General features: G+C 42.3%; 1 protein-coding gene across 3 annotated transcripts; it reads right to left on the bottom strand.

Moving 5' to 3' along the window:
• Positions 1-20,357: 20,357 nt before the first annotated feature.
• LOC120572761 (G2/M phase-specific E3 ubiquitin-protein ligase-like) lies at positions 20,358-25,011 on the bottom strand. Of its 3 annotated transcripts, XM_039822181.1 has the most exons (13): positions 24,988-25,011; positions 24,793-24,888; positions 24,076-24,192; positions 23,926-23,977; positions 23,800-23,847; positions 23,591-23,716; positions 23,333-23,503; positions 22,799-23,241; positions 22,340-22,650; positions 21,790-21,968; positions 21,377-21,549; positions 21,073-21,287; positions 20,358-20,709 (listed from the first exon to the last, which is right to left on the bottom strand). In XM_039822181.1, the coding sequence occupies exons 3-13, from the start codon at positions 24,123-24,125 to the stop codon at positions 20,465-20,467; spliced, it is 2,013 nt and encodes a 670-aa protein (XP_039678115.1). In that variant the 5' UTR covers positions 24,126-24,192; positions 24,793-24,888; positions 24,988-25,011; the 3' UTR covers positions 20,358-20,464. The 3 variants fall into 3 exon arrangements, with proteins under 3 accessions (XP_039678115.1, XP_039678116.1, XP_039678117.1); XM_039822182.1 differs by lacking the exon at positions 24,988-25,011 and having other exon boundaries at positions 24,793-24,971; XM_039822183.1 differs by lacking the exon at positions 21,073-21,287 and having other exon boundaries at positions 20,489-20,709.
• Positions 25,012-25,305: the final 294 nt, after the last annotated feature.

Raw genomic sequence — 25,305 nt, 5'->3', positions numbered from 1 at the left:
GAGACCGTTAGTAATCCACTTATCACTCACCAGCCACGAGCACAGCGCATGATCAGTCCCCATGTTCCGTTTTCCACAAACCTCTCCAAAGGCTCGTTGTCCAATGTCAAGCTGGTTTTCTTACTAATGTAGAGGTTTGAAATCTTGAGATATGCAATGGCTTACGCTAATAACTGTCTAACATTGTTCCAAGCAGCTAATCCCATTTGTGATGTCCATTGCAACCCACCAACACAGTCCAATAAATCCACGTTGGAAACGTTGTTGAAATAAAAGAGGAAATCTCCGGTTTTTATTCCTTGGTTTCCGATTTACAAGAGGGAATGTGAGCTGACTAATACACTTATTGTAGTTGCTAATGAAACAAAAAGAAATTCTTAATAGAAATAGCTAGAAGTTAGCAGCTAACAGGTAAGAAAACCGTTCGCTTCCACAGCTCTCAAGATCTGAATCACAAAATGAGAATCAATGTAACGTAGCCGGAGTTGGCCGGTTCTTAAAGAGGCAGTACATTATTCTACCAAGATGTACAAAATCCTATAAAAACATGAATTCTAGTATGCTTTTAACCTTTTATGTATTATTTAACATTTTAACCATTACATGAACTTCTGAATGAAATTACTTACTTTTTTAACATTAATTCTTATTCACATTGCTATGAATTGTACTTTGGCCTCTACACTTCCTATGTTTTCCCACCTTTTTTGATTACCCTGTCCACTCCTGATGTGTTACACCTGTTCCCCAGCCCTAGTGTCACCTGTTCCTTATTTTCTCATGTACCCTGTGTATTTAGTTTCTGCACTCCCTTTGTCTGTTGTCAGATCATTTTGTTGGTGTAGTGTCTCCTTTGTCAGTCCCAGTCATGTTTGGTGCTCTCTTCTCGTCCTCAGAATTTTGTCATATATAGTTCCTGTTTTTTGGATTCCCTTTGTTTTTGTTTTTTGGGTCTCCTGTTCTTTGGTTTTTCTTCAGCCAGGAATGAGGTTTTGCCTGTTTCATCCAGGACTCCTTATGTTGGTGTTTACCTTGTGTTTCTTTTTTTTTAAATAAATCCTCAAGCTCAAACTTTCTCCGGCCTCTCTGCGTTTGGGTCTTTATATTCCCTGAACTGTAACAAAGACATTAGGCTGTATTTCTAAAACACTGTAGGTGTTTTATATAGGCCTAGTATTTTCTGGGACAAGGCAAATCAAAGTGCTTAGCATAAAACACAATTTTTTAATTATTGGTATTGTTATTGTATAAATTCTCACGTACAACGTGTAGCAATCTTTCACAGATGACCAGCAGTAAGTATTTCAGTGATTTTTTTAAATGTTATTACGATGCATAACTTACTGGAAAAAAACTGAGCAACGTGTTGTTGCTGGTGACAAAACCACTGATTAAATAGACCCGCTGATTGCTGTCCGATTCTCTCATATGAATGCCCGCATTGCATTGTGGGATATGGCCTTCGAATGCGCCCCTATCTGATCATATCGTAGTGTTCTGTCTTACTGTAATGAGACCAAAATAATATTAAAATAAAGAAATGCATACCATGAGAACATCTAAATAAATTTAGATAGATATAGGGTTATAGTTTATCAATAAACAACAAAGCAATCCAGCTTCACTGACTGAAATAATAACATAGTATAATAAATACATATAAACCATCATAAGATCTGGTGAATAAATATTGATTAAAACGGTGGTTATTGGGCTAAAAATACAAATAATAGCAAAGCTATCCAGCTTCTCTGCTGCAGCCCAAATGGCAGAAATATTTGTACTGCGATCACCAATGATGCTTCCCATTGAAATACTTTAGTTTAAAAAACACGCTGACCATCACGGAAATCTTCAAAATATCGTAATAGATTTCTTTTCGTGATGCCATCACGAACTGCCGTGAGACTGGGTTGTATTATATACATTTATAAAGAACATTATTGAATATCTTTGCTGGATTACGAATGTTGCCTCATTATGTGTCCTGGAGTAAGTGAATGTTAACCCTTGTATTGTCCTTCGTGTCACGGGAACTTGTTTAGTTTATTCACTTTTTGTATTAGCCTCACGGCCTCGTCCTTGGGGTCCCGGGGACCCTGGCTTATTGTGATTCTATGCATTTGCTACTAGCCTCGCGGCCTCTGTCCTTCGGGTCCCGGGGACCCTGGCTTATTGTGATTCTATGCATTTGCTACTAGCCTCGCGGCCTCTGTCCTTCGGGTGCCGGGGACCCTCGCTTATTCTATGTTATTCCATGTCACACGCTCGCCTCGTCCTTCGGGTCCCCGGGACCCTGGCCTACTATTTGACCGCTTTGCCATGTCAACTACCGCGGTGGCAACTATTTGGCCCTTGGGGTCTCCGGGACCCTCGCCTAGTCAATGACATTTTTGTCTCTCGCTACTGGCCTCGTGGCGGCCTGTGTCCCTCGGGTCCCAGGGACCCTTGTTGCAGTGGAAAGTTGATGTCGCTGTTTTTTTTTTTCTGTGCAGCATAAAGGCAAAGACGAAACTCAAACTGCTGCGCGAGCCAAGAGGCTACTGTTTCACGCAGTCCGCGCAGTAGGGCTGTGTGCAGCTCCCGCAGACGTATCTCTGGCAGCCACAGCACACGGTGTGTGTCTTGCGGTCCTTTTTCTTTGGACAGAGCTGACACCTCTTTCGCTTGCTAGGCACTCTCGGTGCTCTCGGTTCTGCTTCCTCCTCGTCGTCTTCCTCGTCGTTTTCGTCCTCCTCGTCGTCTTCGTCCTCCTCGTCCTCCTCGTCCTCCTCCGCGTTCCCCGTGTGCAGCGTGCTCAGCAGCACCACGTTCCTGTTCCTCTTGGGCACATAGGACACCAGAGTGACGGTGGGCGTGAAGGCGAACCTGGACGAGAAGACCACGCGGCCCTTGGTGTCGAGCATGGCGCGCGGCAGCTCGGGCTTGTTTTTGCGCATCATGCCCACCACGGTGAGGTGCCTCTCGTGGAGGAGCCGCCGGGCCAGCTCGTAGGAGGTGAAAAAGTTGTCGCACGTGATGTTGCGCGGGTCCCGCAGGCCCTCGGTCAGGTCCATCACCACTCGGGCGCCCTGATTCCTCTCGGGCTCGCCGCTCACAGACTTGCCCGTGTAGACCTGCATGTTCCACGCGTAGCTGGAGCCGGCGTCGCAGGCCACCCACGACTTGAATCCGTACCTGGCGGGCTTGCTGGGCATGTACTGGTGGAAGGAGCATCGACCTTGGTGGACGTGACGGACAACGAGGAGAACGATGAGCATGGGAGGAAAAGAGTGACGATGAAAAAGTTACAAAAACATACAAAAACACACACATATACATACATACACATACATACATACACATACACATACACATACACATACACATACACATACACACACACACACACATACACACACCGCGAAAGGGAACCAGCTGCTCGTCCACGGTCACGTCGGGGCCCGGGTTGTAGAGGCGAGGCAGCCGCCGCACCCAGGCGTCCAACACTTCTAGTATGGCCGCCAGTTTGTCCGAGGCTCGTCTGGCTCCCCTCGTCCTTCGCTCGTCGAATTGCAGCACTCACGAGAGCGCGTGGAATCGCTTGAGCGACATTGTGGCGCGGAAAATGGCCCTGCCGCTCTCCTCGTGCCACAGGCTCTCCAGGGCCTCGTTTCGGGACCTGTACACGCCGGCGAGGAGCAGCAGCCCGAGGTAGCCGCGCAGCTCCGTGACGTCCGGCATTTTCCAGTCGTTGCCGCATTTCCTCAGGCCCTCGAGGTTCGTGGCGGTCACCACGATCTCTAGTATGCGCCGCGTGACCAACAGGTCGAACGTGGAGAGTATGTTGCGGACGCATGTGGCCGCGTACTCTGTGGGTACCGGGTTCTCTGGAGTGGTAGCGCGTCTGTGGTCTTGTTCTCCTTCTCGTTCTTGTGCTGTGCCACGGCAATGAGGTCGAGGGCGATTGGGATGATACGTCGTCGAGGACCATTCGATTTCGCCGTTTCTCGACACGAACCTTTCGCTCTCCTCCTCGTCCTGCTGTCTTTTTCTCCGTCGGCTGCGTCATGTTTGTCTCTGTCGTCTTCTGACGCACACCCGCCGGATGACCATTCGTCGTCCTCGTCAGAGTCGCTGTGGTCATCATCATCATCATCTTTTTCTTCTTCTTCTTCTTCCTCTTCTTCCACTTCTGTGTTTTTTTCTTTCCATCTCTTCCACTTGGGGGACATTGCGTGCTGCGCGTGCCTCGCATGCTATGCGTGTTACGCGTAATGTGTGTGTCGCGCGTGCTACGCGTGCTGAGCATGCCTCTTGTTCCGTGCGTTTGAGAAAATGATGCAGCTCCAAATTTAGAGTCACACAACGGGCCATGCCGGCATCGTAACCGGCTGCTGAACCGAGTACAAAGAGTACAAAGGTCCAAACGAAGAAGAAGAACAAGACAAAGCAAAGATGACAAAAACAAGAAGATAAATGTCAACAGTGTGTGTGTGTGTGTGTGTGTGTGTGTGTATAATAAAAGTGTTTTGTAGGACGAGGACAAGGTGTGTTTCTTTCCCCTTTCCCTACCCTTTCTGTGTTACTACTACAAGCCAGGCCGGGGTCCCCCGAATACCATTGAATAACGTATGGGTCACAGAGACCCGAAGGCCAGTGCCGCGGTAGCAGGAAAATACCACGGAATAATGTACGGGTCTCAGGTACCCGAAGGTCAGAGCTGCGGCAGCAGAGAAATACCATTGAAAAACATATGGGTCATAGAGACCCGAAGGCCAGGGGCGCGGTAGTAGAGTAAAACCATCGAATAACGTATGGGTCCCCGAGACCCGAAGGCCAGGGCTGCAGTTGCGGAGAAATACCACGGAATAATGTATGGGTCACAGAGACACGAAGGCCAGAGCTGCGGCAGTAGAGAAATGCCATCGAATAACGTATAGGTTCCTGAGACCCGAAAGCCAGAGCCGCGGTAGCAGAGAAATACCATTGAACACTGGCCAGGGTCCCCGAGACCCAAAAGCCAGGGCCGCTGTATTGGAGAAATACCATGGTATATCCCCACCCCCCCCCCAAAAATACTCATTGAATAATGTACGGGTCTCAGGGACCGAAGGCAAGGGGCGGGTAGTAGAGAAATATCATTGAATAACGTATGGGTCACAGAGACCCAAAGGCCAGCGCCGCGGTAGCAGGGAAATACCACGGAATAACGTATGGGTCACAGAGACCCAAAGGCCAGCGCCGTAGCAGAGAAATACCATTGAACACTGGCCAGGGTCCCCGAGACCCAAAAGCCAGGGCCGCTGTATTGGAGAAATACCATGGAATAACGCACGGGTTACAGAGACCCGAAGGCCAGAGCTGCGGAAGTAGAGAAATACCATTGAATAATGTACGGGTCTCAGGGACCCGAAGGCAAGGGCCGCGGTAGTAGAGAAATATCATTGAATAACGTATGGGTCACAGAGACCCAAAGGCCAGCGCCGCGGTAGCAGGGAAATACCACGGAATAACGTATGGGTCACAGAGACCCAAAGGCCAGCGCCGCGGTAGCAGGGAAATACCACGGAATAACGTATGGGTCACAGAGACCCGAAGGCCAGGGCCGCAGTTGCGGAGAAATACCACGGAATAATGTATGGGTCACAGAGACACGAAGGCCAGCTCCGCAGTAGCAGGGAAATACCACAGAATAACGTACGGGTCCCTGAGACCCAAATGCCAGAGCTGCGGTAGTAGAGAAATGCCATCGAATAACGTATGGGTCGCTGAGACCCGAAAGCCAGAGCCGCGGTAGCAGAGAAATACCATTGAACACTGGCCAGGGTCCCCAAGACCCGAAAGCCAGGGCCGCTGTATTGGAGAAATACCATGGAATAACGTATGGGTCCTAGAGACCCGAAGGCCAGAACAGCGGTAGCAGAGAAATACCATTGAATAATGTACGGGTCTCAGGGACCCGAAGGCAAGGGCCGCGGTAGTAGAGTAAAACCATCAAATAGCTTATGGGTCCCAGACACCCAAAGGCCAGGGCCGCGGTAGCAGAGAAATACCATTGAATAACGTATGGGTCACAGAGACCCGAAGGCCAGCGCCGCGGTAGTAGAGAAATACCATTGAATACTTTATGTGTCACAGATACCCGAAAGCCAGAGCCGCGGTAGTGGAGAAATACCATGGAATAACGCACGGGTCACAGAGACCTGAAGGCCAGCGCCGCGGCAGCAGGGAAATACCACTGAATAACGTATGGGTCACAGAGACCCGAAGACCAGGTTAGTGGTAGCAGAGAAATACCGGGGGATAATGCACGGGTAACAGAGACCCGAATGCCAGAGCTGCAGCAGTAGAGAAATACCACGGAATAACGTATGGGTCCCAGAGACCCGAAGGCCAGGGCCGCTGTATTGGAGAAATACCATGGAATAACGTATGGATCTTTGTGACCTGAAGGCCAGGACCGCGGTAGCAGGGAAATACCATTGAACACTGGCCAGGGTCACAGAGACCCGAAGCGCAACGCCAGGCCAATACAAAAAGTCAAATAAACTGAACGGGTCCCTGTGACCCAAAGGACAACACAAGGGTTAAAAACACAAAAAAGTGAAACCACCCTCCAGAGTGGAAATCTTAAAAATGCTCCACTGTTGCGTTCCCATCTAAAAGGTAAAAATGAAAGTCTGCTCAGACCCACCCCATATTTCGTTACATAAATCAAAATATAGAGTGATTACTCGCCCATGGCTACTCCGCTGCTCCACCACGTCCCAAGCCAAGCTGGCCTTCAAGTGGGACGCACGCCTCACCTCCAGGCTCACCTTCATGGACCACGCCAGCTCCCTGTACTGGCCAGTGTTGGTCATCTTACCCTAAAAAGGTAATTAGTTACAGTTAGAAATTACTTCTCCCAAATAGTAATTGAGTTAGTAACTCAGTTACCACATTGTAAAAGTAATTAGTTAACATCAAAGATGTTTATGATAACTGATTGGAGAATAAAAACACTATATACAGTATTTTCGAACATGTGGTATTTATTTGAACTCATTAGATTGCAGCATGCTATATGATATGCATAGAAATAAAAACAAATATTGAAAATAAAATTCAAGTGCAAAATTAAGACACACTCATGTAAACTTGGGTAAAAAGAAACAAAGGAAAATCTGGCCATTAAATGTATATCAGGCCTACTGCACAATAAACAGAACACTATCCGACTCTTTTAACAGAGTGGATCCATCTCCTTCGCTGGAGCTCCCGCTAGCTGCATTTGGGCTTGGGTTAGCAGTAGCAACAAGTGTCCTGTTAGCATGTGTTGATGTGAGGGGCTTCATAAGGCAGACGTGAATAAAGTCTTTTTTTTTCCTGGGCATAGCGTGCATGTTACATAAACATTCTTGCCTTTAATTTCAATGAGCGAGAAGTAGTGCCGGTACTTCCAGTTGGAGAACGCTACCTTTGAATTTCCCTGGCTCGTCGCCATTGTCGCTGTCTTGTGTTTACTGTTAGTGGTAGTCAGAGCGTGCAGTGAGAGTGAGACGGCGTGAGCAGGGCACCGCCCAACCAGCCAATCATCATCGCATTTGCAACGGTGTCATCATACCCCCCCCCCCCCGCTCTCTCCAGGCAGCTGGTGTGCTGCCAAAGCCTGACACCTTGCGCTTCATTCAACCAAATGGTAGTAACGCGCCACTTTACATTCTCAGTAACGATAACGGCGTTGCAACGATGGGAAAAGTAATTAATTAGATTACTACGTTACTGAAAAAATAACGCTGTTAGTAACGCCGTTATACTTAAACGCCGTTACTCCCAACACTGGTACTGGCCCATGTCGCACTTCCTGTCGCTGCATCACACATGGGCAGCAACAACTCATCGTTTCCGGCCTCCAACGGACTGAGCATTGACCGGCTGGTCGTCGGGGATCTGTCCTACGCCATGCACCACCTGACGGCGGTGGCCCTGGCGGCCTCCGCGGCTTCCTGAACCCGTGCTCTGTGAACCTGCTGGCCGGGCAGACCCGTTACTTTGTCCCTCATGTCCCGCACCCCTCCATGAGCACGCAGTCTGGCGGAGGATCCTTGCACGCCACCCAGGCTTCAGCCGCCTGGTGTGCATATCAAGTTTCACACACTTTTGCGTCACCATACGCACGCAGATTTCCCCCCCCAAGTCACTCGTCTAAACGCGGCAATAAAAAGTGAGAACAAAACGGCAGTTTTGCGTTTTCCCTTCAGATCGTTTCCATTTAAACATAGCCTTAAAGGTGCTCTAAGCGATGTCACCCGTTTTTAGGCTACAACATTTTTTGTCACATACAGTAAACCTCTCCTCACTATCTGCTAGCTGCCTGTCCCCTGAACACACTGTAAAAAAACAACAAATTGTGCCAACCTGCACCGAGGAAGAGGGAGGGGCGGGCTAGTCTTGTTTTGTTTGACAATACATCGAACGTCAACAAGATGTGCCGTCACACAACATCGCTTAGAGCACCTTTAAGAAGCTAATAGTCGAAGTGCTTTAATGATATGGAGATATAATATGTTTACATTTGTTATGTGTACTGATGTTCTACCTAAAAGAAGGGGGATATGATGTGTAGGGTCCCATGTTAGCCAGTAGGGGCGCTATCAAGTTGCTTATCTGTGGAGTGACTTGTAACATACTGTAGAATAAGCAGCCAGTAAACAAGCACGGCTACACATTATACGCTGGTCTCTATCTCCGTCATTTCATACACTCATCATAGACGACTTAAGATATGCTATAATATTAGTTACCATTGTGTATGAATTTTGATATAGAAAATAACTGTGCCTTGCATAGCAGTGATTGACTAATTTACAGTAACTGGCAATCAAAGTAATTACATGTTACTGTTGCAACTTCATTTTCACAGGAAGTTACACAGGTCCACTTTTTGGTCTCCTTGTCATGCATGGTGAGTCTATGCTAGTATTTATTCGATACAATTGTGAGTGCTGTACATCTGTTCTTTTTAGGAAAAGATAAATATAAAGTATGGCATTTTATAAACCAGATGGTGATCTGATTTGCTTCAACTTTATAAGTGGTTATTCTTTAACTATAACATCATTCAGCATGTTAGGTTATTAAGTAACAATGTAATGTATACAGGCTGTGTGGTACAAGTTATGTAACCTATGCAACCTATTTATTACTTTAACAATATTTCAACATCTTGTTCTAATTGCATACTGTTACTAGCCAATAATGTCTTAAATACTGCTAGAGCCTTTGCCGTGCACAGTTCTGTGTTTACTTCATTTCTGTCCAGGGGTTCAAGTGGGCTGAAATTACCCGGAAAGCCATTCCCGCATCGCCAATTATCAAGTAAATTAAATCTAATTGGTTTCATACATCATAGTCTACTGGAAACCCCTATACAGCCCATATGAACTTTTATGATTGAAATATCACATATAGGCCTAGTGGATTAAATTAAGCTTGGTTGCTAGTTGTTAGTTAGACTACACTGTTAGACCTTGTATTGTATTTTTGTGGTTACTTAATGGCAATGTGTTGCCAACAAAATAGGTTATAGTAACAACTGTCCAGACACATAAAATCAGTGGCAGTAGTAATTATTCATATGGGCTCTCAGGGGGGAACCTGGCCCACTTACTGGATTGGCAGTCCTTTAAGCCCCAGTGGACAAGAGCAGGTTGTTCATTATGATAGACTCAAACCCTACACTGTTAGACAGATGCCGGCTGCTTCGTCTCTTGACCTCCGGGCTTCCTCTCCTCTTCATGCTTCCGTTGTTGGTCGAGGGAATACAGATGGGGACTGCGGACCTGAGGAGCAACTGGGGGCGCAGAGACTGTTCAGGTGTTGGTTCAGGATACCAGCCCATTGAGCCACGACAGTCTGTTTCGCTTTGGACGGACTGTGAGACCGCCAGTTTGTTTCAGGGACTTTGTCACCTATTGTTTTTAATTGTCCATGTTGAATCGGTATTTGAGGTGACTGCGATTTGCATACTGTTACAGTTGGTATATATCTTTATTTTTATTTTTTTGTGTGTTTATGGTGTTTTGCTGTTGTTTCTTGTTCTTCATATTCTGGCTGTTAAACGGGGACATTTCTTTTCGGAGGAGGGGAGGTATGTAAGGTATTTTATTGTGTAACCTCTCAGTTGAAGGTTAATAGGAAGTTACAGTAAACAGAGCTTTTATTGTGATGGGGAAAATGGAAGAGGATCAAGTTTGGTATTTTGTGACGGTTTGGTCTGTGTTGTGGTTTAATAAAGTGAGATGTGCAGTGGTGTCTGGGTTCCAGCTTTGGAAGTTAATTTCTTGTTCCACTGTTGTAGTGTCACCTGTAAACATCAGGTTCCTCCCATTACACCAGGGCGCCATCTTGTAGTGGTTTGTGAAAAGGACAGGTTTTATATTGGCTGTTAGTTCCAAGGTTACAAGTTCATGAAAGGACACTTGTGCACCTGGCTTTATTACTTTGTTGCCCTCAGTTAAACTTACGGTACAGATCCACTTTTGCGACACGACTGTCGGGTGGTGTCGCGACGTCATATAGCCATGGTTGATGCTCCACGCCCCTAACCAGCAGCTGATTGAACGAACGCGTGACGTGGGTGTGTCTACTCGAGAATTTCAACAGAGTGTCATGGCGGCTCGTTGAGAATACGATCTCGTATTTTACAAAAATAGTTCACCGAAATGTGTTTCTGAAAACATTTTATGCGAGAAATAGGCCGTGCAGTTGCTGAATATGTCTTCATTTCAGATCAACAAAGGTCAGTTTGAAAGATTTTCGTCTACTTCTATTGGATAGTCGCGTCGCGTTCAACGCGATTCATTTGCATAAAGCTGGGCATCGGCCAGCTTTTTGACGCACAGCATTTTTTCAAATGTAGCGCTTATGGCAAGCACTTTTAACATTTAAAAGCTAAGTTTGACTATCCGGAATTAACATTGTAGATATCAACAACGTCTTTCTGACTAGTCGTAATTACATTTTGGATAGTTGGAATTGTCATTCAAGATATCTGTAACGTAATTGTGACTAGTCGAAACGACAGTTAGAGATATCTGTAATTCAGTTTTGACTAGGCAAAACTGAATTACAGATATCTGCAATGACGTCATTGGAAACGACATTCAACTCGTCACACATCTTAAATGACAATTGCGGATATCTGTAATTCAGTTTTGACTAGACAGAATTAAAGTTAAAGATATCTCAAACGTCATTATGACTAGTGCAAATTATTGTGCATGACGTTGCTCTATTTTAGATATCCATAAATACGTAATTTCCCCTCCCCGCCATAATCAAAGTGAATGGATGAAGGAGCAGTCATGGCGTTGGCTGTAATCGAAAAAAAACACCAGAAAATGGCATGAAATTGAACGAGCCCTCACACAGGGGATTTGTGGAGAGAGAGAACGTCGTTCTATTGAAAACTGTGAAAGAAATCTCGGAAGAATTGAGCATTTGCTGTCACCAGACACAAACAACGAACTCAAAAGCAGTTTGGCTCAACTGAAAACTCTAATAGACGCAAATTACCGTGCTGGGGAAGACCGACGTTTCTCTGTCAGGTGCATTAGTTCAGGTGAGTCTCTTTATCACTGCATTCATGCATTATTATATGCATTAACGTATGGGGAAATGATCCGACCTAGCCGGCTAGCTACGGCTAACTACAACGTTAACCTATGGGGGCAATATTTGTAACAGCTTTTGGGGCTTTTAACACTCAGAATTTTTTAAGAGCTCATACTGTCTATGATTAAGAGCTCCGGAACGTGAGTTGGGTTCTTACCAGACTCAAATGGTGTAGGAAAACAATAACCTGTTTTTTTGCAGGCAGTCAGCCTGTCGTTTACTTCCGAAACACAACGACAAGGTAAACAGAGCTAGCAGTCTGCCTGCAAAAACACAAACCATAAAATGATCTTTTACCGGAAGGCTAGTAAACAAAAAATAAAAAGCCTGTCCCAGTTGCATCATGTTAAAACAAAATTGATATCCTAATACAAAGGAATTATGTTTAGCAATAATTCTTTATATTTATCGATTTACTGTAGGCTACGTATCCATGTGCTTATTTATGCAATCATTTAATGTATTGGTCTTACACCGTTATGTCCACTGCTCTCAGCAATAAACACTGTATTTTTGCAATAAGACAAGTCTCTCTATTTCCAGTGTAGCTTGCTGGCTTATTCATTAACAATATGCAATTCCAATGCATGTATGAGAATTGGTATGCTGATATATACAAAAAATAAACAGTAATGCTGCTTAAACACTTAAACTTAGTTGACTTTTTCTTTTTGTAGGGAGAAGAGGCCGACCAGCCCTTGATGTTACCAGAGAACACATTGAATTTCTGCTGAAGCAAGGCCATACAATTGCAAAAACTGCTGAAATACTGGGATGCTCCTCATCATTTCTGTACAAGAAGTCAAAGTTGATGGGTATACCTGTTAGAAGTATGCTGTCTGCAATAGATGATGGTGAACTAGAACAACATGTGAGGCAACTTTAGAGCCAATATCCTAATTCTGGAAATGAGGTAATTGGTGGTCTTTAGGCTGTATTTAATTCACATTTGTGTGCCATTGTTTTGTGAAAATCATGTCAATTTAGATCTATTCAAAAATCTGTTTCAGATGATAAGAGCTCTGTTGCGCGCACAGGGTGTGCTTGTTACACGGTCCAGGGTGCGTGAGATGTTGACACGGGTAAATCCTACTGCTACTGCAAGGAGATGGAGCCAGACAGTTGCAAGACGTGTTTATCATGTACCTTACCCCAATAGTTTGTGGCACATTGATGGGAACATGCGTCTGATCAGGTTATTATTACCAGTCATACTTTTTATATTTTGAAAAGACCTTCAGCAAGTGAAAAACTGGACTTTACAGCTATATTGTTTCCAGACTACTGTCAATAGTATTATCATTTTAAAGTAATATTTGTTTTTCAACCTTTCTAGATGGGGCTTTGTGATTCATGGTGCAATTGATGGATACTCCCGTCTGATTACTTACCTCAACTGCAGCACAGACAATCGTGCCACAACAGTGCTTTCTCAGTTTTTGAAAGCAACATGCCTCTATGCCCTACCGTCAAGAGTCAGATCTGACCATGGTGGTGAAAACATCCTTGTGGCTTTATTCATGCATCTAGTTCAAGGACTTGAACACAGAGGTTTCATAACCGGACAATCCGTTCACAATCAGAGAATTGAACGCCTTTGGCGTGATGTATTTTTGCATGTGTTGCAGCACTTTTATCTTATGTTCTACTCCTTAGAGGATTCAGAGGTTCTAAACCCAGATGATGATGTCCACAGACTTTCACTGCATATTGTTTATCTTCCTGAGATTCAAAAAAGACTGGAGCAGTTTAGACAGGCCTGGAACCTCCATCCGTTGCGAACTGAAAATAATTGCACACCAACTCAACTCTGGATAGAGGGCATGCTCAAAAACATTGCAACAGACAGCACAGCTGTCAACAATGTGTTTGGGGAAAATCCCTACAGCGACCAAAACATTGATGCCATCCTAGCGCAGTATGGAATTCAAACACTGCCTTCACTTGATGAGGAAGAGTTCCCAGCTGTTAATGTAGAGCCACCTCAACTCATCCTCACTCAGCAACAACAGACATCTGTACACAATGCAATCCAACACATTTCTGATCTAAAGATGAAATATCAGGCTTGTTGTACTGCAATTGTCAGTATTTTGCAAACTCAGGTATAGTCCAATTCCAAGCCCAGAGACAAAAGTTTCTTGGCTGCATATATTATCCAGGACGGAAAGACATTTTTAGTTTAATCAGCTTTAATCCTCTGAGGACTGAGGGCATTTCTATATATCTTCATGAATTCGTCTTTTAAGGGTATTTGCATATAACTGATACCTACGGAGCCCCGGAGGTGACATGGAGGAAAAAAAAATAAACATGTACTGGGGGCAAACGCTAAACTCGAGATCTCGACTTTCAAAGTGATCCAGATGTCAGCAGGAGGCGCAGATTTCCGTGGCCGGCGACAGGAACACAGATTCGCCTCGTTGCTGCACCGGTCCCCACTAATCCAGATGTCAGCAGGAGGCGGGGATTTCCGTGGCCGGCGACAGCGTCTCTTCCCCGCCGGACAGGAACACAGCTTCGCCTCGTTGCTGCTGCTGTCCCCCGGTCATGTTTCGTCGTCCACAGTCCGAGTCCTGCCAGACTCCCTTTAAGAAACCTGTGATTTAAACTTCAGCAGGCTGTGACAATCCGCTCCGCTCAATCCTGGTACTCCCAGGCTTCCCTTCACTCCAGCTGATCCAACAGTACGGCTGGGCCTCGACAGACAGACAGACAGAGACACAGACAGAGACACACAGACAGACAGAGACACACAGACAGAGAGACAGAGACAGACAGACAGACACAGACAGAGACACAGACAGACAGAGAGACAGAGACACACAGACAGAGACACAGACACACAGACAGACAGAGACAGACAGAGACACAGACAGAGACACACAGACAGACAGAGAGACAGACAGACAGACAGACAGACACAGACAGAGACACACAGACAGACAGAGAGACAGACAGAGACACACAGACAGACAGAGACACACAGACAGAGAGACAGAGACAGACAGACAGACACAGACAGAGACACAGACAGACAGAGAGACAGAGACACACAGACAGAGACACAGACACACAGACAGACAGAGACAGACAGAGACACAGACAGAGACACACAGACAGACAGAGAGACAGACAGACAGACAGACAGACACAGACAGAGACACACAGACAGACAGAGAGACAGAGACACACAGACACAGACACACAGACAGAGACAGACAGAGACACAGACAGACAGAGAGACACAGACAGAGACACACAGACAGACAGAGACACAGACATACAGAGAGACAGAGACACACAGACAGAGAGACACACAGACACAGACAGAGACAGACAGAGACACACAGACAGAGACACACAGAGAGACAGACACACAGAGACACACAGACAAAGACAGACACAGACAGAGACACACAGACACAGACAGAGACACACAGACATACAGAGAGACAGAGACACACAGACAGAGAGACACACAGACACAGACAGACAGACAGAGACACACAGACAGAGACACACAGAGAGACAGACACACAGAGACACACAGACAAAGACAGACACAGACAGAGACACACAGACACAGACAGAGACACACAGACATACAGAGAGACAGAGACACACAGACAGAGAGACACACAGACACAGACAGACAGACAGACAGAGACACAGACACACAGACAGAGAGAGGGAAGCCTGGGAGTACCAGGATTGAGCGGAGCGGATTGTCACAGCCTGCTGAAGTTTAAATCACAGGTTTCTTAAAGGGAGTCTGGCAGGACTCGGACTGTGGACGACGAAACATGACCGGGGGACAGCAGCAGCAACGAGGCGAAGCTGTGTTCCTGTCCGGCGGGGAAGAGACGCTGTCGCCGGCCACGGAAATCCCCGCCTCCTGCTGACATCTGGATTAGTGGGGACCGGTGCAGCAACGAGGCGAATCTGTGTTCCTGTCGCCGGCCACGGAAATCTGCGCCTCCTGCTGACATCTGGATCACTTTGAAAGTCGAGATCTCGAGTTTAGCGTTTGCCCCCAGTACATGTTTATTTATTTTTTTTCTTCGTTTTTATTGTTGTTATTTTTTTCCTCAATGTCACTTCCGGGGCTCCGTAGACCCCATGTGTTTCATATCAAAATATTCAGAATAAACTCAGCTTTCTGTATAGTGATGCCCAAAATTGTTCCAGATCGTGTGAAGAGATAATTTGTCGTAAAGCGGAAATATTTCTCAAATCTCTTGTGAAGCAAACCTAAACTTAATTGTTTTGGTGCTTGAAATTAGTTTTTTAAAAGTCTTGGGTTCACAATAGCATTATATATGAATAAAATGGTAAATGTCTTAAATTACATTCTGTAATATCCTTTTGAGTAGGAGTTTTGTTAAACATCACTCGGACATGCCAGTGCATCTTTTGCCCTCAGAGTTTAAAATAAGGCGGTATGGGTGGTGCAGCTGCAGCTGATGGAGCTAATGCCAGGTGTGCTAGATTTGTGGGTGCCAGTCCAGACATTGGCAGTAGCTAACAGCACTGTTGGTGTTGTGTTGTTTCTTTATTTATTTATAGTGTTGTTAGCTGACAATATTTTTATAGTTCCTTTCTACTCCCATTGTTATGATTTGTAGAAAAAGTGTCTAATTAGTAGGAATGAGATTTAAATGTTGAATAAATCTCTTTAATGTATGAAAAATGTAAAACATCTTAAGGTTTAAATGTAATATGAATCTATAGACAACATTTGAAAATGCATTAAAAAAATGTATTCAATAATGACGTGACGCCCATTTTTTGTGTCTATAAGGTGAAATTAAATTTAAATACATTTCATTTAAAAAACAGACAAACAAATTACATTAATACATACTTTCTTAGAGGCCATATTTTAAAGAGTTTGTTTTAAAATCATTTTAAGAGAATAATTGGCGATTAAGGGCAAAAATGTCTAAGTGGTCTAACCGTCAAAACTTTGTACCAACATTTTTATCTTGCTTAAAAGGTCGAATTTCTTAATTAAAGATCCCATTAACTACCTGGGCATTAACCTAAATTAAAGGTTATTATACATATTTACAATATATTTTATAATTATGCTTATATTTATTTTTATAATTTAGAGAATCCTGTCAGTCATGCTAGCTTCCTGAAATGTCAAGTGGTGGGTGCCCCATCCACATTTAAAGGTGCCATTTTGTTAAAATCAGCAAGAAGACCACATGACAGAAAGTTACATCAGAGAAAAGGACCCTGGTCAGCATAACTGCTGCATCACAAGATTAATAACTGATAAATATAAGTTAATAAGACATTTTTAGGTTAAGTTCAGTTCTTTGGTTCACATGTCAAATGGTATGACCCAAGTAAAACATTGAAAAACATTCTTTTGAATAAAAATGTGTATTTAGTGTAAAAATTATGCTTGATTATTTACACCAAGGCCATATGCTGATATATGTGTCCATTATAATGCCTGACCAATTTGATTTTACATTGAAATGTCAAATGGTGTAACCGGTTACACCATTTGACTCCTATTACAAGCCTCTCAATTTTTGGCCAATCTTTTCAAATATAACTAGTTCAGTTACTGGTCCAAGAGGTTATATGAACTTAATTACTATTTAGAACTATTTGTATGTGTTCACTGTTTGAATCTTTTAAAAGTGGAAGTAATTTATCCAACACTTAATTAAGATAGCTTATTTAGCTAGGCTAGGCTAAATCATTATAGTGCAAGGCCTTAGTGTTTAAAAAAAGTTTTACCCTTAAATTACAATTTCCATATCATTCCTTTGCAATGTTACAATCATTTCTTAACAAATAACATAGAATGAGCCAGTTGAACTGTGACCCCTAATGTATTACAAGAACAGCAGCTTTGAAATACCTAAAACATTCAAGGATTATTTAATTGAAGTATAAGATGTTACTTAAATATTAAAAATGCCATTGAACAAAATTTAGTTTATCAAATTGAATTCAGATAAATGCACCAGAATAAGTTAAAGAGCTCATATTATGCTCATTTTCAGGTTAATAATTGCGTTTAGAGGTTGTACCAGAATAGTTTTACATGGTTTAATTAAAAAAAAAAACACCATTATTTTTTGTTGTACTGCATATTGCTGCAGCTCCTCTTTTCACCCTGTGTGTTTAGCACTCTGTTTTAGGTACAGAGTGAGACATCTCACTTCTATTCCATCTTTGTTGGGAGTCGCACATGCGCAGTACCTAGGTAAGGACTACTAGCCAGTCAGAAGCAGAGTATGAGGGCGTGCCATGCTAGCAGCTAGGCGAGCATTATAACGTGTTACAAAGTGACGCATGTTTGTCTCTGAAGGCTGGACTACAACAGAGCAGTTTGGAGCAGTTTGTGAACAGTGTTTTCTGTTGGAGATGGTAAGTCCCTTTGGGGTGGACTTTGGGCTTTTTCACTTTGTACACCTATGACATCCCAAAAAGCATAATGAGCTCTTTACCTGTAAACATGTTAAAGGGCATGCACAACCCTAAACAGACTTGCTTCTCCCTCTCTCTTTTACCGATCTATCTACCTCTTTCTCACACACAAATACTGTTCACACATACACACACAATTTTTTAAGATGTTAGTTGTTTAATTTAATCTAATGAGTTATATATTTAAATATTTGTCATTGAAATTAAATTAAACGCTAAGTTCAATAGTTTAGTGTCACTTACAAGCATCACGTCAGGTGGTGTAACTGGTTTGTGTCAAATGGGATAACCAGTATTTTTCTTGAAAAACTGATGTGCAGGGAAATTAATGTTTGATAAAATGTAATACTCCACTCCACTGTAGAAACAATTTAAGACTTTTTACACAATTTGTCAAAGATTATTTAGAAAACAAATGTTTCCAGCACGTCTACCACTTGATATTGCAATAAAAAATATAATTTAAATTTAGAAGTAAGACTAATAAAATCTATTTTTGGCTGAAATTTGGAAATAGGAGTTAATTTGTATGACTGCACTCACAAACAATGTAGTGGATGAAATATAAAATATTAATCATTCCTTTGTGGTTACACCACTTGACATTTTAGGTCCATTTGGTCCTACCTGTTAAAAAAAGGGTGAAAATCCTATTTCAAATGAAATAAAATGTACAATAACACAAAATATACATTTTAACAAAACTCAATGATGCCTTTAAAAAAGCTTTTTCAAAGTTTTTGAATCTTTTTCATCTGGCCAACCCTTATTCGTCATTGACCCATGAATACTTGGAAAAGTGGAGAAGGATCTAAATATTTATGAATGGGATTGAAAAGATGAATAAAAAAAATGAATAAGCTGGTAATGTATGAAAAAATATGGAATGTTTAATGGCTTGAATGGGGATTTTTTTTTAACAGTTAAGGAGAGAGGTTTAACAGCCAAAAATACCTTCTTATACCTTAACATCAATCAATCAGAACAGAGACCGAGTCATGATAGGGACAGGTTACAACGGTAAGCTGTTGAGGTTGATGACCAGGAGTCTGACAGACGCTGTAGGAACAGAAGTCAGTATAACTGAATGTGATACAATGAACAAACTGTTTATAAACAAATCGCAGTAAGAGTTTCATTTTTCACCATGTTATACAGTTTATTATATCACATTTGCTTGTACTGACTTCTGTCCCTTCAGTGTCTGTCCAGACTCTTCAGGTCATCCTCCTTTACCTCAAACCTCCTCTGGTCAGGTAGCAGCTTCCAGCTCTGACGGAACTACAACCAGCCTGACTTTTTGTTTGCCTTGTCTGTATTCACTCTGTATTCGTCAACATCTACATAAGCCAAACATATTGGCAGTTATGTGATTTGATCAAATTCATTGAATTACAAGCCCAATAAATCCTTACAGTAGGCTTATAAAGGAGTATCTATTTCATTAGACAACCGCAACAGTGTCACCATAGTAACCATGAACTATAAGCCCAATAAATGTCTTGTAAAAATTAAAATATTTTTAAAAAACATTCAAAATATAAAAAAAATACACAATACATTTGAGTTAACTGAAAAACTCAATATTGAATAACCTATCAACTTAAGTGAACTGTTACTCATGCAAAATGAACAGAATTACTGAGTCTAAAAAAAACTCCATCTGAACCTGCCTATTCATTAACAATACGCAATTCCAATGCATGCATGTGAATTGCTATGCTGATATATACAAAAAATAAACAGTACAATGCTGCTTAAACACTTTTTTGTAGTGAGAAGAGGCCGACCAGCCTGTGAGGTTACCAGAGAACACATTGAATTTCTGCTGAAGCAAGGCCATACAATTGCACAAACTGCTGAAATACTGGGATGCTCCTCATCATTTCTGTACAAGAAGTCAAAGTTGATGGGTATACCTGTTAGAAGTATGCTGTCTGCAATAGATGATGGTGAACTAGAACATGTGAGGCAACTTCAGAGCCAATATCCTAATTCTGGAAATGAGGTAATTGGTGGTCTTTAGGCTGTATTTAATTCACATTTGTGTGCCATTGTTGTGAAAATCATGTCAATTTAGATCTTCAAAAATATTTTTGAAAGAAAAAGCAAAAAAAAATTAAAAAAATACACAATACATTTGAGTTAACTGAAAAACTCAATATTAAATAACCTATAAACTGAAGTTAACTGTTACTAAAGCAAAATAAACAAACTACTAAATCTAAAAAAAAAAAAAAAAGAAAAAATTACCATCTGAACCTGTGACTTGCTTCAACACAGCATTCTATCAACTAACTTCTAAGCATAAATATAGCTCAAGTGAAAACTGAATTTCCATCAACAAATTTTACACACAGTGACATCATGCAAGTCCAAAGGTTGGAGCTTGCAAAATTCCCTCCATCATGTATTGTTTGAAGGCTTCATAGGCAGAGTGCAGCGGCAGGCGGAGTAGAAGAGCACAAGTATTTGCTTCTGGGAAGATTCTGTTGCCCTCATGAAGGAACTGAATTTGTGGACGGTGTGGAAATCCCAGCGGAGGCACTGTTGAGGCTCCAGTTGTAAACTCCAATACCTTCTCCAGGGTGACTGGACTGCATTCTCCTTCTGTAACACAAGAAAGTGGAGAGAAATAGTAATTTAGGTCCCTTAAACACATTAAGGTTGATTTTATTTTTGCCCAGCCCTAGTCTTTTGTATGTGTTACTTTGGAGCAATTTGGAAGTTGCATACCGACAGGACTTTTTGTGGTGAATATCAACCAAAAAAAAGCCTCAGTCAAGTACTTTTTTGGTAAAATATTACAACACAATATGAACAAGTTTAAGGGAGCTACCGATGTTCACACAGCCAGACTTCAATGTCACTTCAACTACAGCATTAATTTTCCTGCCAACCAGGACAACAAAATAACCACTAATAATTGTACTTATGAAGTCCATGTTATAACTTGTACAATAAATAGTACACCTTCAATTTCAATTAACCAGTCACGCCAAAAGCATATTGTCTGGTTTTCTCGGTCTCTCCTGTTGCTGCCCTGCACAGAGAAGTCCACGTCAAATAAAGTGCATAGTTCCTTCGCCTGTAGTGGAATCTTCTCACTGACAAACATGTTGTAGAACACTGCTGGATTTTTCCTCAGCTCCTCCAGTAAACCAAGGGTTTTTAACCCCTCAGCAAACCTATAAAAACATGGGACGTAATGTGTGAGTCGTCCTGGGCCAATGACAGGTTCATTTTTCGGAAAGATGAAGACAGTTGAGGCACTTACTGGTCCAGGGCAGTCACCAATCTTCCATTGACGAAGAAGTCTGCAGCTGACTGTACAAGGGAGTCCTTCTCCTTCAGGCTGGAAACATGTCTTAAGGAACCTATAATGCTGAGACTATCTGCTGCCTCTGCAATTGCAGTGTTCGCCTCTTGGACTGTTATTGCTTCCTGTATCTAAAAAGAAAGCGAAAGAAATACAGAAAAAGACGGAAGATGGAAGACAATGAAAGAGTGAGTTAGTCAGTCCAAAATTGGCGTGCAAGGATACCTTCCCTTTATAAAATGAGATGTTTAAGCAATATAGCGCTCGTGTTCATGAGGATCTGAACATGTTTGAAGAGATTCATAAATAGAAAATAACAGGGCTGTGTCACAGTACTGTACATTCAATGTATAACCTTTTCTCCTGCTTACTTTTATTAACTGTTCCCTGAAAGTATGGTCACCAACTTCATCCACTGTGGCGGGGGGTGTTGGTATCCCACAGATTTGATGGAAAAGCCTTTCGGAAAAGAAGTGTGGACCGACTCCTCCATGGACGACACACACAGCAATCATTTTTGCCACCCATGTGTAAAGTTTAGTCTGCAAAGCTAAAATTAAAGACATAACCGTAAAATATTGCTCTGTTGTAATGCTTCTTAAAAATGCAATACCTTAAAATGCTATGATTAATATTAGTGCTACAACGAATAATAAGTATTGCACCTTTCGAAACATCAAGTACAAAAAGACAAAGAAATTAAAAATCATGGAAAAATCCTACCTGAGAATTAACAAATCAAGGCAAAATTAAACAAATAAAAGCAAGATGATACAACACAGATGAAACCTTCCCAACACAAAAAAAGAACACAATAAATCAGACCAGAGAAATAAGGGAGCAATCATTTTTAAATGAGTTTCTGTGTATACACTTCTAAAATTCTGCCAGTTGAAGAATTAAGAATTTGGGCTTCCCTACCTTGAGTATCAAGAGACAACTGCCGGTCTTTCTCATGGCCCTCAAAGATATTGGACTGGTGGACAGCCCTCATTAACAGCCTTAGGTACTCTCTTGTCGGGCCGCCTTCGTCAACTGCCCCTTCACCATTGTCATCTTCATCCACAAACACAACATCCAATTTTGCTTCAGGGTTTAAGAACCTACGCTTGAACGCCCGCAGGCTACACAGTAAAACATTATCCCTGCACACATTTATTTGGTTGCTTGTTGGACAGAAGCTTCCGTCAACTTTGCTGACCATTTTTTTCAATATGGTTTGTAGATCAATCCTGCAACCAAAGAAGTTCATGCATTTTATTAATAAGCCAAATATGTACCATATTTTATAAGTTTTAACCACCTGATTAAATGTAATAGGATATAGAAAATGAAAAAAATGTACATAAACAAAAATATTAGGTCAAGAGAAAAGCATACTCATCCACAGGTCCTCTGAGGTGATGTGTTGATACATGAGACTGATTTTGTGTAACTGTCTCATCTTGTTCATCAAGAATAATGATTGGTTCCTGGGCAGATGGAGGGAGTGATGGTTCATCATGAAGAGTCAGGATTTCTTGTGGTTGTGAGAACAGAGTGAGTGGTGGCTGGGAGGAGGGCTCAGACAGCAGTGAGCGGGTGGAGGTCTCACACAGCAGTGGCTGGAGAGAGGGCACAGAGAGAGTTGGCTGGGTGGTCTCACACAGCAGTGGCTGGAGAGAGGGCACAGAGAGACTTTGCTGGGTAGTCTCACACAGCAGTGGCTGGAGAGAGGGCACAGAGAGACTTGGCTGGGAGGAGGTCTCAGCCAGCAATGAGTGACCACGAGATGTATCGTCTAGGGCATGAGCTCCATCATTTTGTTGATCCGAGAGAATTTCCTGAAAAACATGCACAATACATGAGCTTGCACAAACCAAAACACATTCCGTTTTCATTTGAGACAGGAAATAAAATTCAACACACATTTACCTGTACATCCTGATTTGAATACCAAAGTACATATAGAGTTGAGGATGCTTTAATGCCATGATCCATTATTGACCCGGATGAACTGCTCTCAATTGATCTTGAGGATGTGGCTTCTTGCACTACAAAGATTTCACTGGCAATATCATCTTGTCCCACAAAGTCAAACAAGATCTAAAAAGATGTGACAGTGTTACACCAGTCCAGTTTTACAACCCACTGAGAAGACACTTGATATTTCTCAAGCTGAACACACATCACCTGGATTGGCTCTGACAAGCTGAATTTCCTCCCATTGATGTGTCCATTTGGATATTTAAATTTGATCAAGGCCCCATCTGAGGGTTCCTCACATGCAGACAGTCGCTGACGTCTTCCCTCAATAGCCTGAAATGTGATTTCTCTCATTTAAAATAAAATAAATAAATAACCTTCAGCTAGTTTATCAAACTAATATATTATAAACAAACCTTTTGACGTCTTTCCTCACAGGCCTGATAGGCTAGTTTCTTCCTCTCCTATTAAAACAAGACTACATTAAAATGTAGTAATTATTTAAGAGAATGTAAATCATAAATAGAACTTTTAAGTATTACCTTCTCCTGATCCACCAACAAACTTGTATTATGCTCGCCATTCTTGAAGAGCCTAAATTAAAAAAAAAATCAAATCACCATCAAAATAGTACACACAAAATGAATAAATACTTTAAAAAATAGATTCTATACATTGTCAAAATTGAGTACCTGATTTGCAACCACACTTTGAGCTTGGGTACTCTCAGCCACAGTCTCATCTTGTACTAGAGCAATTGAGAGCGATGGGAATGAATTAATGGATATGGCAGAGGATGTGGATGCCACCTGGTAGTACACAGAAAATCCAAATTATTTCTCCTTCAGCAAGAGAACACTCACTCATAGTGGAAACAAAATACATTAGAAAATATACATGGGTAGAAAAATTACAAAAAACTGTTATCCTAGGGAATGTAACTACTCAGACAGAATACACACACACACACACACACTTGTCTTTTTCTAATGTGTTAAGATGTCACTACAAAGTGTAGGGCTGCCACCTCTTAGTAGATTAGTCGACTAATCGGTCGTTTTGGTCTTAGTCGACTTGTCATTTTTTATGCTTATTCATGCTTAATTACTCATTTCCAAGAAACTTATAAGCACATTTATGGTAAACACAAGATTTAAAGTGGTGCTTTTGCAGGATTAATTGTGGAGAAACTCAGTTTTACAGATGGTTAATCAACTACATTTATATTGTGCTTTTCTAGTCTTAACCACCTCTCAAAGCGCACAGCTCTGTCAATTAAATCAACTAATTGATTAGTCGACAAAATTGTATAAGTGTTGGCTCGACTAAGAATTTCTTTAGTCGAGGACGCCCTAACAAAGTGCATAGTGGGCATAAAACATTAAATGTGCAATCATTTTAATATGGACCTGATCTGAAACCACTTGAGGTGAGGTCTCATCTACTGGTGGAGCTGCGAGTGGTGGGAATGAATTCTGGGACATGGCAGAGGGTGGTGATGTTACCTGAGGGTAGAGACGGTAACTTCAGTTATAGGCATAGATGTTACAGAGAACATGTATGATTGTAGTATGATATAAATCCCTGGGTATACAATTCCATACCTGCAAGACAGTAGCTCGTGGCACGTATGTAAAGTCTGCTTTTGCCAACAACTGCTTTTAATTCCTTCACAGAACTAACTTGTAATTTCTGGATCTTGCGTCCTTTGCCTGTCCTTGCCAATTCAAAGCCTACCAAATTTAAACTGACGCGAGGGTAGCTTTGGCAAACAAAGTTGTTCAATTCAGATAATCTCCAGTTTAACCCAATCTTTGAGTTTGTACGTCCGGCCTCTGTTGACTCATGCACAGGTTTTCCTAAAAATGGAAATGTAAACATCAGTATAATCTGTTCCTAGTGGCAAAGTAACATTGATTAGT

The sequence above is a fragment of the Perca fluviatilis genome, chromosome 14 (assembly GCF_010015445.1).
Source record: "Perca fluviatilis chromosome 14, GENO_Pfluv_1.0, whole genome shotgun sequence".
Taxonomy (NCBI): domain Eukaryota; kingdom Metazoa; phylum Chordata; class Actinopteri; order Perciformes; family Percidae; genus Perca; species Perca fluviatilis.
Note: the sequence above shows the minus strand (reverse complement) of the source record. Positions and strands in the feature narration are given on the sequence as shown.

Coding starts and splice junctions, on each gene's coding strand:
- LOC120572761 (XM_039822181.1), bottom strand. CDS start 24,125: ATGAGACTGTGGCTGAGAGTACCCAAGCTCAAAGTGTGGTTGCAAATC. Junction 23,504..23,590: donor GCTTGTCAGAGCCAATCCAG/GTGATGTGTGTT, acceptor ACATCTTTTTAG/ATCTTGTTTGACTTTGTGGG. Junction 21,550..21,789: donor TCAGGGAACAGTTAATAAAA/GTAAGCAGGAGA, acceptor CTTTCTTTTTAG/ATACAGGAAGCAATAACAGT.